At 45.8% G+C, this 12,556-nt stretch overlaps 1 protein-coding gene across 3 annotated transcripts in view; it reads left to right on the top strand.

Moving 5' to 3' along the window:
- The window catches only part of LOC136376545 (serine/threonine-protein kinase VRK1-like), a 72,584-nt gene that overhangs the window by 40,302 nt on the left and 19,726 nt on the right, over window positions 1–12,556 (top strand). For all 3 annotated transcript variants that reach the window (XM_066342671.1, XM_066342669.1, XM_066342670.1), the window contains exons 4-10: window positions 2,022–2,091; window positions 3,313–3,400; window positions 8,406–8,514; window positions 8,627–8,719; window positions 10,677–10,809; window positions 11,522–11,642; window positions 12,285–12,343. In XM_066342671.1, the coding sequence (XP_066198768.1) occupies window positions 2,022–2,091; window positions 3,313–3,400; window positions 8,406–8,514; window positions 8,627–8,719; window positions 10,677–10,809; window positions 11,522–11,642; window positions 12,285–12,343 (673 nt within the window). The remainder of the gene's footprint in view (window positions 1–2,021; window positions 2,092–3,312; window positions 3,401–8,405; window positions 8,515–8,626; window positions 8,720–10,676; window positions 10,810–11,521; window positions 11,643–12,284; window positions 12,344–12,556) is intronic.

Genomic DNA, 12,556 nt, shown 5'->3' with positions numbered 1-12,556 from the left:
AGAAATACCAATCTGTTCCTGTATGTGCCCCCACCGGGGGTTGAACCTGCAACCTTTGCATATTGAGACAGTGCTCTCTAATCAACCGAGCTATCTGGCCAGGGCTTTTCATTTCTTACACTAAGTCTCTTCCTCTCGCCGAAGGCCTGTTCTCAGCCGTGAGCTCCAAACATGCACATGTCTGTCCAGCTTCCGGTGCTGCTAGGAAAGGGGCCACAGGTTTCTGTGACACTTGACGAGCGGAGTCTGCAGAGTAGTGGATTGGCACTCACACCCTCACGTGTTGTTAGATTCTGCTACTTAAGAGGTGATGACATGCAAGATCTTATGTACTGTTCTCTTCCATGGCGGGCGGAAGAGGCATACCTGGAAAGGTAGAACTCAGGAGGCAAGCTAGTTTTTGGGTTCTGATCAGTGTCATGTATGTTACCTATTTACTGTCACATGCTGTCTCTTAACCTAGGCCCTGCCTGACTCAGATCGCTTATTACTTTTCCTCAAAGCATTTCAGAATCCTGCATTTCTAATTACAAGAATTCTGAGATATTATTAGAACTGTGTGTATAAAGTGACTTTGTTTAAACCTCAAGGAGTAAAATTAACATCTGTGACAGGGTATCTTGAATGAAAAAAAACCCCTATTTTAAGTATTTGCAGAATAGTAGCTGAAAACTATGTATTTTCACAAATATTCTCTCAGTTAAGGTAATGGGCCTCATTTATCACTTCTACTGCTCTGCTGACCCTTGAACTAGCTAAGCTACATAGAAAGTCTGTCCAAGTAACTTTACCCCAGACTTCCTAAACAAAAAGCAATTCTGAAACTAGTTTGGAAATCTTAGCTTCCTCATTTGAAATTTTTACTCCTTTTCAAAATTTTTCTTAGATTCTCAATAAACAGGATAATACCAGCACAGGATATCAAACATTAAACAAACATTGTCTGGCCCTGGCCAGGTGCCTCGATGGCTAGAGCGACGTCTCGGCACACCGAGGTCGCGAGTTCGATCCCCAGTCGGCATGTACGAGAAGCGATGATGACTGTGCAGCTAGATACTAGCTGGAAGGACAAAGTGGAACAAGGAGTCCATGCTTCGTTCTTCTCCCTCTCCCCCCCCCCCCCCAAATCAATGGAAAGATAAAAAAAAACCAACCAATTTTAATCAGTCAATTTATTATTTAAAAAGTTCACAAAATTATAAGCTATTTCCCACCCTTCCATAGTTACTTAACAAGACAAAACTCCCAACGGGCCTGATATATTTTGTTTATAAAATACCTTTTTGTTAGTAAATACCTCTGTAAATTTAACTACTAATGCCCCATAGAATGTGAAATGGATGTAGTCCAGTGACACTGGTGGGCAACAGTTGTCACTGCGCCCCTTCTTCCTCTTACTTTTAGCTTACCATATGGGAGGTGAGTGGTAGGGCCCCTCAGTTTGACATGTGGGAGTCGCTGTCAGAAAGGAGAGGCTGCAGGCCCGTGGCCCGTGCTTGCTTGCTCTGGAGTTCCAGAATATTCTTCGTGGTAAGGTCGGCTTTGCCAGCCGTTTCAGACTGTGTAATTGTCATCAGAAACACAACAAGAGTAGGATTTGACACTAATTGGTTAAAATAAGTATCGATGTTTTAGTAAATCTTAGAAATATCTTGTAGTCCCTTGGTGAAACAGTTAACCTTGTCCCTCATCTTTGCTTAAAAAAAAAAAGCCTAATGAAGGTAAAATAAGTTTAAGATTTTTCTTAACTTTTGCTAAGGCTGAACCACACTTCTAATTTTGTATAATTTATCACTTACAGAATTGGAACTGGAGAGAAATATAAGATTTATGGATATTTTGAGAATATCTGAAACATTTCTAAAGAGTTTGACTTTTTCTTACACATAGTTATAAACTTAAGCATCAAAACTACATTGTTTGGTAAGAGAAATGGATTTGTTAGTTATTTTTGAAGGTTCTCTGAAAATAACTCAGTCGTTGTCACCACTGCTGGTACTAACTGACTCCTGTGTTTCAAGGAACCCAGCGACAACGGACCTCTTTTCACTGAACTGAAGTTCTACCAGCGAGCCGCCAAGCCCGAGCAGAGTAAGAACCGCAGTCCGCGTGTGTCAGTGCGCGTCTCTGCTGCCACTTGTTCTGTGTCAGCCGGCGCTAGAGCGTCGGGTCTTACGTCATGATTATCTTTTACTTGATAAACACGTTCTAGTTAAATGAGAATTGTGTGAGAGAACTCGGATTTCATCATGAGCTTGTTAGAAGATTTTACCTGTATTGATATATAGACTACTGTTAGTAAGGATATATAATAGGAGATGTTAAAAATAGAAAAATCACCCTCATCCATGAGTATGGCTCAAGGATCTCCAAATCTTTTTGAATTATTTTTTAAGTTCTGGAGAATGTAACCTGGGTGGGGTTTGGGGTATCATCACTGATAAAGTGGAGCACACTATCGAGGTGAAGAGCAGGGCCTCTTCTGGCCACTCTGGACCCCCAGCCCCCCGCCTCCCCACCGCGGCCCACGGCTGCCCCACCCCAGGGCCACAGGGGTCTCCCGAGGTGAAGAGCAGGGCCTCTTCTGGCCACTCTGGACCCCCAGCCCCCGCCTCCCCACCGCTGCCCACGGCTGCCCCACCCCAGGGCCACAGGGGTCTCCCGAGGTGAAGAGCAGGGCCTCTTCTGGCCACTCTGGACCCCCAGGCCCCCGCCTCCCCACTGCTGCCCACGGCTGCCCACGGCTGCCCCACCCCAGGGCCACAGGGGTCTCCCGAGGTGAAGAGCGGGGCCTCTTCTGGCCACTCTGGACCCCCAGTCCCCCCCCCCCGCCCCCCGCCTCCCCACTGCTGCCCACGGCTGCCCCACCCCAGGGCCACAGGGGTCTCCCGGTGGGGTGGTACAGGCCTGGCAGGCTAGGGAAGCCCTCCTGGGTGAGGACTTTCAGAATGAGGTAAAAAACTTTTTGATTGTGGTAAAAACAGCCTTTCTGTGGAACCAACCAAATATTTACATAATTAGGGATATTAATAGCAACCACAGTACTGTGGTTTGATTTTTTTTTTAAAGAGTATTTTTGCAGATTTTTCATTGTAAAGACAATGTTTAGGGCAGGGTAACAAAATATTGTGGGCTAATAAAAATGCTTTGAATTACTTTTTATTTATTGATTATAAAGTACTGTTTTACTTCCTTTTTTAAATGACTAAATCAAAGTGAAATCTTATTATGGATGTAAGTACATTTTACTGTTAGTGATTTAAAAGACGATGACCAGCAATTGAAATCACAAGCCTCTGTTTTAATTTTTAGTTCAGAAATGGATTCGTACCCGTAAACTGAAGTACCTGGGTGTTCCTAAGTATTGGGGGTCTGGTCTACATGATAAAAACGGAAAAAGGTAAAAATGTGTATGTTTCGTTTCTTGCTTCCCCGTTTTGAGCGTTCCCTGTCTAGTTGGTTAGTGAGACTCGGCCGAGCGCCCCCGTGCGGCTGGGCGGCCCTCTGGGTGTCGGGTGTGTGTGTGCGCAGGTCCAGGATGCCCTGGCCCCTCGGCTTTTCCTACAGCAGATGGCGGTGCCTCGTGGGAGCGGGCGCCTCTGTCTGCAGGACGGGTTCACACGGTAGCAGCTGCCTGGAACCCAGGTGACAAGTAGGAACAAACCCAAATGCGCCTTGTGGTGTTTTTTTCTTTAAAAACAAGCAAGCAAACAAAAACTCCATGTCCTTGGTGTAAAAGGCAGCCCTTTCATTTGGTATTTCATGTTGGCATATACCTGCCCACTGTAGCATTTTGCCTTTTATGAGGTTTCAGCCCCTGGCTGGTGAGAAAACACTGCTGTGTGACATGCATGAAGCAGGACAGTGGAGTGGCACAGTGTGGGACCGTGACTTCTGGGTCTTAGCTCTGAGAACGGAGAGACTGACTGGCAGAGCTGAGCTGGAGAGAGCCTCCGCTAGCTTGGTGGTGCTCTGTCCACACGGGACGGGACGGCATCTCCTGGAGGAGGGCTGGGGCCGCGGTGGGCGGGGGCATTTAGTTAGGAAGGGTGGGATGCTTCCCTGCCGGGGAAGGAGACTGGCCCGGCTTTCGGGGCCTTATCGGGCCCGCTGCCTTTACCGGCCCTGCTGCCCTTCTCATCCCAGCTTTGTGCTCTGTTAAGTCCGTGCCGTGGGGTCTCGGGGTGTGCTTCCTACGCGAGCCATTTCCAGGCTTCCTACGCGGACAGTCCCCCACCGCCCAGAATGGTACTGCTTGTTGTGAGCTTCCCTTTCCTGGCAGGGAAGCCCTGCCGCAGGGGACAGATTTCCTGTCGTGTGTCCTTGGCCGGAGCGCCCTCAGCGCTCCTTCGTAAAGCAGTGGTGGCACGGGCCGGCGCGCCGGTGGGTCAGCGTGGTCGAGCCCTGGCCGCGTGGAAGAGGACGGCTCGCCTGTGCCTGCGCATGCGCCTGTGGGTGCGCTGGAGGGAGAGATGGAGCGGAGAGCTCGTAGAAGGGTGGGCGGCCGCTGTCGTTTGTTTGGAAGCTCTGATTCTGGAGTCCGTGCATCTCTTAGGGAAGGTGAGACTCCTTGAAATGATAGACAACATTTTGTTACATATGGTTTTGCTGAGACAAGATTCTGTATTTTTAAGAAAATTCCTGGAGAAATAGTATAGATCGAGGTTTTATTCGCAAGTTAAGAGCAAGGATTCTAGAGCTAGACTGACTGGTTTTAAGTCTGTTTGGCTCCTTAAAATGTATGTGAGTGGGTAAGATACTCCTTTCTGACTTCAGTGTTCTCGTCTGGGGAAGGAGGGAACAGCTATACACTTAGGGGGTTAAAGGTGAAGCTCTTAGTCTCCATGGAAGGTGTGTGTCAGCTCTCACTCTCAGATGTGCCTTTTATCCCGTCAGGGCTAAGAACTACTGGTCTAGCAAAGCGCTGAGCAGGAGGGATGGCTTCTAATGGGACAGGACCATGCATGAGGGCTCAAGTGGGCTCTGGCCCGCTGTGTGGCTGATCGCCATCTTTCTTTAACAAGGAACAGGGCACACTTGTGGGAGAGAAGGAGACAGAGACGGTGGCAGATAAGACACAGAGGAGCGAGCACACATAGCTAGAACCTATGTGTAGTAGGCAGAAGCTCTTAAACAAGGGACAGTGACAAGCTGGTGAAAGAAGGAGTGTTTGAGAATTGCTTTGCATAGTGTACATGGTGCTTTGGAGCCTCTGGAGGGGATGTGGGCAGCAAGACCCCCCTGCGGTTATTGCGCGAAAGCAGAGACTTTTGCTAGCACTCAGCACACTGTCAAGACCACGCTTCACAGAGCTGACTGGGAGGGAAGTGGCTGGGGTGAGAGCATTTCAGAATAACAACGTTTGCCCTCCTTCCAGAATTCTTTTTCACAACAAACAGTGTGTCACATCCAAACCTACCCACCCCTGAACTGGATTACACTTGGTTCCATCCGTGTTGTGCCGGGCTCGTTCCTTTCAGTTTCTCATTCCCTCATCTGTAACACGGGGCAGTGGCCCTTTCGTTAAGGAGTCACTGTGAAGAGGAAGTAGTATGTGCTCAGTAACCATTAGTTGCATCATCATTCCCCCTGAACTTGCCTTCCTCTTCCCCTGGTTTTGCTTTGGGCATGGTGCCTTTTGTTAAAGTTGCCTACGTCGTCATAGCCTATTTTACCTTCCATAGTTTTACCACATATTTTCTGGTAAAGCAGTGACCCGTCACACTGTGGAGTGTGAGTGTGGCCCTGTGACGTGATCAGGGCCTGGGGCCATGGTGGGGATGGAAGGTGACTCAGGTAGCCGACAGGACGCTGCAGGAGAGCTCTGCCCCTCGTGGACTGGAGGCGCTGTGGAATGCAGGGACTCGGGGACCAGACCCTCGGGCCACTTCTTAGTGCACCTTTATCGCGGCCACCTTCCCTCTTAGCCTGCTCTTTCTGTGACATGAGGTTGCTGGAAGTGTCCCCTACAATGGAGCATCATTACCTCTATGGTAGTGATTTACTTTTTAGGTTGACACTCTTAAGAACTATCATTTTCGCTTTTATAAAAGTAAAGATATAGGAATCCTTATTATTTATTTATTTTGCCAGAAATTCTTATTCCCTATAATTGATTTGAATTAATAGTTATATAGTGCTTAGAACAATATCAGGATCATAAAAAAAGTTATCTGAAGTCATTATTAAATTGCGCTGATTTCTATTTTCTCGTTATTTGCCTTGTTTTATCAAGTTTCCAGGAGAGTACACATTGATGGTTTTTCTTTAGAGAGTTACTTGTAACTAACTTCCACTGTACTGCCCAGTGGTGGAAACGTCTTCCCAGAAGAGTATGGTGCTAATTTCTATGCAGTGTACAGAATCGTGCTTCAGTTGATGTGGATAATTTAGAAATAGTGAGGTGATTAAGGGGTTGTTCATAGAGTTAGTGTGGAGTGATGTATGGCTATAAACAGAGAACTGTTTAATGTGATGTGTGAATATTCTCAGGTTGAATTAGGCATTGTGGTTCAGCTCTCTTTCAGACTGTCAATAGAGGTTGTGTTTTTGTTACTCATTATTTTATCTTAATTATACACATATCACTTATTTGTAGAAAAACAAACACGTGATCTGTCCTTAGTCTCATTCCTCCACCTTTGAAAACCTGTTGTACAAAGGAAGTCAGGTTGTTAAAATTATTGTTCCCTCTTTATTGTCTTAGAGGTCACCGTACTGAAAACTTCCATGAGTGGATACATTTGCCACTGACTGCGTGACATCGGGCAAATCGTTTTACCTCCAAAGACATTAGTTATTTATTAAAGATGTTCACGTGAGATGATCTCTAATTCTCTTCCAGTTCAAAAATGGGTAGAATTCTGAACTTGTTATTTGGCTTGTTGTCATTTGATGTTAGCTCTTCCTTCCCCGTTGAACTCGTCATGCCGTCTGTTTATCTTAGAAGCCGACAACACGTATGTGGGATTTTTGCGTCCTGCTGACGTTTCCCTACGTTTAGCGTGGTGGTCGAAAGCATGGCCCCACTACTTACTGGAGGACAAACTATTCCCTCAGTTTTCTTCTGCTGTCAAATGAGGCTGATAGCACCTGCCTCGTGGGTGACGTGCGGTGGGTACCCGTGTGCAACCGAGCGCTTAGAGTAGTCCCTGCTCACACCAAGGCTTCAGTGAACGCTGCTGTGTTATTATGGGGCTTGTTCATCTCGTCCTCATGGGAAGAGGTCTTGGTACATTTTTAGTGTGGTCTTGGTGTTTATTGACTTACTGAGTAATTTAAGGAAGTCAGACTCTGGAAAACTTAATAAAGGCAAAAGTGACCCTCAGAGCAAAGGTGAACTGTACTTTTGCAACCTGATCACACTGAAAGTATCACGTGGTTGTTGCGTCTTGGAGTGTGAGTGCCAGAAGGACCTGTGAAAGCACGAGCCCTGCTTTCTCGATCGAACCCTGTGGAATCTGGGGCCCAAGAAGTAATGTGGCTTGACTAAGGTGACAGCTGGTTTGTGGCAAAACCCTGGGTCTTCACCTTTTCTCAGAATATTTTGTCTTCCCCAAATCTTGTCTGCTGAGTATTTAATATACAGTCCTTTGGCACCTTTTTAGCGATATTTTCCATTCCGCTATTGTTACAGCATCTCTTGACAGTCTTGATTTTAGCAGAATGGTAGCAGTACTGCTAAAATGTGCCTTACAAACAGAGCAGTGGTCAGAGGAAGGAAGCTGATACCCAGAGACATGCATTAACTATGAGAAAGAGCAGTGATGTCATTCGGCTCTGACTGCTTTGTGTTCACTGTGCATCAATCTGTTGGCTTCTCCATGGGCATATCTGACAGTGACTATTGTCTCTAGCTGAGACCAAGAGGAGGCCTCAGGGTGAAGGTGCAGAAAAGCACTTGAGCTCTTGAGAATTCTCCTTAGAAGGAACTGTTTCAAGTGTTTGTCTTTCTTTTCCTTCTTCTTTCTTCCAAAACCAGGGGTCCCCAAACTTTTTACACAGGGGACCAGTTCACTGTCCCTCAGACCGTTGGAGGGCCGGACTATAAAAAAAACTATGAACAAATCCCTATGCTCACTGTACATATCTTATTTTAAAGTAAAGAAACAAAATGGGAACAAATACAATATTTAAAATAAAGAACAAGTAAATTTAAATCAACAAACTGACCAGTATTTCAATGGGAACTATGCTCCTCTCACTGACCACCAATGAAAGAGGTGCCCCTTCCGGAAGTGCGACGGGGCTGGATAAATGGCCTCAGGGGGCCGCATGCGGCCCACTGGCCTTAGTTTGGGGACTCCTGTCCTAAACATTGCCTTGAAAAACTACTTTGACAAGGAGATTATTCAAAGGTAGTTTTTCAGAATTCTATTTTGTTTATTGACTTTATTTGTCTTCAGTTACAGGTTTATGGTAATGGATCGTTTTGGGAGCGATCTTCAGAAGATATATGAAGCAAATGCCAAAAGGTTTTCTCGGAAAACTGTCTTGCAGCTGAGCTTAAGAATTGTGCGTGAGCTCTGTGTTTGTTGCGTTTCAGCCAGGGAAGCTCTTGCGTTGAGGCTCGGTCCTCTGCTGGCTGGCGCTGGTACTGCACTAACTCCCTCTGCTGCTCTCCTAGCTGGACATCCTGGAGTACATCCATGAGCACGAGTACGTCCACGGGGACATCAAGGCCTCCAACCTTCTCCTGAGCTGCAAGAATCCTGACCAGGTGAGCTTCTGGCTTTAATTTCTACTATTTAAAACCTGCTGTCTCAAAACAAATAGACTTGCTTTGAACTTCTGAACCCATGCAGAAGTTTTACTTTTTGAAGTAGATATGGTAATAATAATATTTCTTCTTGACACTTTTCTCTAGTTAACATTCTACATTTTTGATGCAATTTGTTGGCACTTTATCAAGTTGGCTAGTTTGCCCTAAATAATATTCAGAAGAAGTGCTTGTGATACAGAGTGAATTTCAAACAGCGATTTGGGGGTGGGAGCTTAAAATTACATAGTGTACCAATGAATTATGTCTGCCTGTCTGCTTTGTCAGTTTTCTGTTTCCTTTGTTCAGGAAATCCATCAAGTGTAAGTGTTCTGTTTCTTGGGAAATTTGGTCTTTAACATGTTGATTATTCAAATCAGTTGGTTTACAGAAATATCTTAGCTGTCGAAATTTGTATGCCCTTAGTGTTTGGAATTCAGATTTGCATTTTCTTTTAGTTTATTACATTCCCTTTGTAATTTTTACTTTTTAAGGAGAGGAAAAAAGCTAATGTTATTTTACCTTTATTTGAGCTACTTTACTTGCAGTAGAGGGATCTAGACAATTGAATTGTGACTGATTGTGATTGTGGTGAGGTTTAGGTGACATTTCATTGTTGAGCCGCTGCACTGACTCCATTCTGAGTGTTCTCTCTTCTTACTCCATCTTGTCTGAGAAAAGATGATTTAAACATTCTAAGTGTGTTTTTGTCAGTAGTCCACACTTCATCTTTTCCTCAAAGCCTTCTCTAACTTCGGCCTTAGATTCCCCTTTGCCCTCTGTCTCCTCTTCTCTTTCTGCCCTCACATGTTGGCTTCCCGCCTCCATCGCCGCTGTGGTGGCCAAAGGGGGTCTGTGTGCAGGTGCAGGAGAAGGTTCTCAACTAAAGCTTGCTCATGGAGAAGCCTTAGGGCAGTCACAGCATTTCCAGCCTCCTTGCTTTGGATTAAAAATAAAACATCGCTAAGAAGCTGAGTGATATGGTTTCTGTGAGTTGAAATAGACTGGACATAATAAATAACAGCACCACCCGTTTCAGTCTACAGCTGACTAAAACCTGCTGCCTTTTGTTTCTATGGAAATATGTTTGCAGCTCTGTTAGTCTTTGGGCATGTGCTTTGGGTGGGATTATTTTTCTCGTATTAGATGTATGTGCTCGACTCATCCCTCTAATTTTACTATACTTCTCTCTTGTGACCAACTGCATACGTTTGGGAGACAGTTCCCAGAACTGGAAATGTAACGCGAGGCTGCGGTGTAGAAGAAAGACAAAGTTATTAGGTTGCTATGCTAATCAGCTCACACACGCATGCCCACAGATGTGTGTGTGTATCTCATTAAAATTGAGGTTTAATTTTGAAGACTTGACTTTAATATATAATATTTTAATGTAGATAAGGGCCTCATCTAAAAGTTCTTGAGATGTTTATAATCTGAAATACTGTTATGAAGTGAATTGATGTTTGAGATTTTACAAGGGAAGAGGCAGAGGAATAGAAGACAACTGATGTGTCCCGTGCCCTCTAAGTCAGGGTGGCAGGCGCGTGGTGCAGGTGTCTCGTGGGGCATGTGTATCGCGACAGGTCCTGCTGCTTTTATGCTGGGTTCAGTCTTTCAGACTGTAAGAAGTGTGAGGTACAATCCTTGTCAAATAGAGGAGACAAGATTAATTCCAAGTGTAACACATATTAATCCAAAAAGAATACAAAGTCAGGTAATACTCTCTGGACAATAGCTACATGGCCATCTAATGTTTTCCTTTAAATAAAGTCAGAATGAGTCTTTGCTTTCGTTTGCATATAGAATCTAACTTGTTTGGGCTGCTGTAGTGCTTAAGTGACAGTATTTTGTTTTTAGCTTTTATAAGACTATGCAACCATTCCGGCTTTCATTTGTCTGGGTGCTTGGGAATTTGTAGGTGTACCTGGTAGATTATGGCCTTGCGTATCGGTACTGCCCAGAAGGAATTCATAAAGAATACAAGGAAGACCCCAAAAGATGTCACGATGGCACTGTTGAGTTCACCAGCATCGACGCGCACAATGGCGTGGGTATGTCAGCGGCGGTAGAACAAGAGCTACACAGCCTGGCGGTTCTGAGTTCTGCACAAGTAACCCAGCGGGGAAGAGCAAAGGGGCGGGGCGGGGCGGGGACGAGGGGCGGGTGAGTTCTCCCGTGTCCTCCCGTGTCCTCCCAGGCTGCAGAGACAGGCAGGTTTGGCAGTGAAGGTGGCTCAGAGAGCCGCAGTGAGGACTTCTTTCCGGTTCCATTTACCTTAGTTGGGAAGTTGTTGTCTCTCCCGGTAACAGTTTGAGTTTCTCATGCAGCCACACCTTTGTAATCGGTAAACCTGTCAGGTTAGTCCATTCAGCAGCCGTTTCTTTCTTCTGTGCTCAACACTGAGGGGGGGGGGGACGACACGGAGGTCTGAGACCCCCAGGTCTCCAGCCCTCTTAATAGCTCACAGCATTTTTAAGACCTTCAGGTTTTCCAAGGGCAATATTAAGTGTGTCATTGTTTTATATTTTATTTCCCAGATTAGTGGTCTCAGTTTAAAACTCTAGATTTTGCCAGTTTTGGTTTTCAAATAAATTGTTAGTTATAGGTAAACTATTTTTTTGATACTACCCAGTATTCAATACTTTTACTAAATGTAGCCAAAGTTTGCTGGTGAGAAACAGGACTGCAGAGCAGACCGCTCCCTCTCGCTCTGTGCGTGCTTGAAGTTATTTCCGCGTGCCTAATCTGCTCCCGTGCCCGTAGCCCCATCGAGACGCGGGGACTTGGAAATCCTGGGCTACTGCATGATCCAGTGGCTCAGCGGCCACCTGCCGTGGGAGGACAACCTGAGGGACCCCAGCTATGTCCGCGATTCCAAAATTAGGTAAAGGGCACTTCTGGGTTACCTTGGGCCAGCTCTCGAGAGGGCAGATGTTCTCCAGTCAGAATGTCGTAACTGGGGCTGTAGCTTAAACTGATCCTAATGGAGAAGTAGCAAAGGACCTGTTAAATAGTAAGATTTTTTTGTCTTTTGTTCAGGTGATTTTATTTTATTTATTTATTTATTTTCTGTATTTTTCTGAAGCCGGAAACGGGGAGAGACAGTCAGACAGACTCCCGCATGTGCCCGACCAGGATCCACCCGGCACACCCACCAGGGGGCGACGCTCTGTTGCGACCAGAGCCACTCTAGCGCCCGGGCCATCTTTGCTCCAATGGAGCCTCGGCTGCGGGAGGGGAAGAGAGAGACAGAGTGGAAGGAGAGGGGGAGGGGTGGAGAAGCAGATGGGCGCTTCTCCTGTGTGCCCTGGCCAGGAATCGAACCCGGGACTTCTGCACGCCAGGCCGACGCTCTACCACCAAGCCAACCGGCCAGGCCTGTTCAGGTGATTTTAGAAGAATGTCTACAAGCATATTGAGGCTGTAGCACAGTGCTTGCTTAATGTGCCGTTTACTATTATTCAGTATCAGTAACTTTCTGTGGCATCAAGCTTCAAAGAATGACTTATTCTTTAATTTTTAACAGGTACAGAGACAATATTGCAGGTTTGATGGACAAATGTTTTCCTGAGAAAAATAAGCCAGGTAGGAAAAGACTTTTTACATATTCGTAGAGATTTTGTTTTCCGAGAGAAAAGGTGTCTGTGGAATGTCTCTTGATGTACGAGTTGAGGTGGAGTTGTGCTGGGGCCTGCTCTCATCAGAAGAGCACTTCCCCTTTCCGAAGGAGGCTGCAGGAATGCTTGGGTTTCATTCAATTATTTATTGCTTTCAGGAAGGGGGCCAGATTTCATTCAT

The sequence above is a fragment of the Saccopteryx leptura genome, chromosome 6 (genome assembly GCF_036850995.1).
Source record: "Saccopteryx leptura isolate mSacLep1 chromosome 6, mSacLep1_pri_phased_curated, whole genome shotgun sequence".
In the NCBI taxonomy this organism is placed as follows: domain Eukaryota; kingdom Metazoa; phylum Chordata; class Mammalia; order Chiroptera; family Emballonuridae; genus Saccopteryx; species Saccopteryx leptura.
The sequence above is the reverse complement of the archived record's forward strand: the minus strand, read 5'-3'. Positions and strand labels throughout refer to the sequence as shown.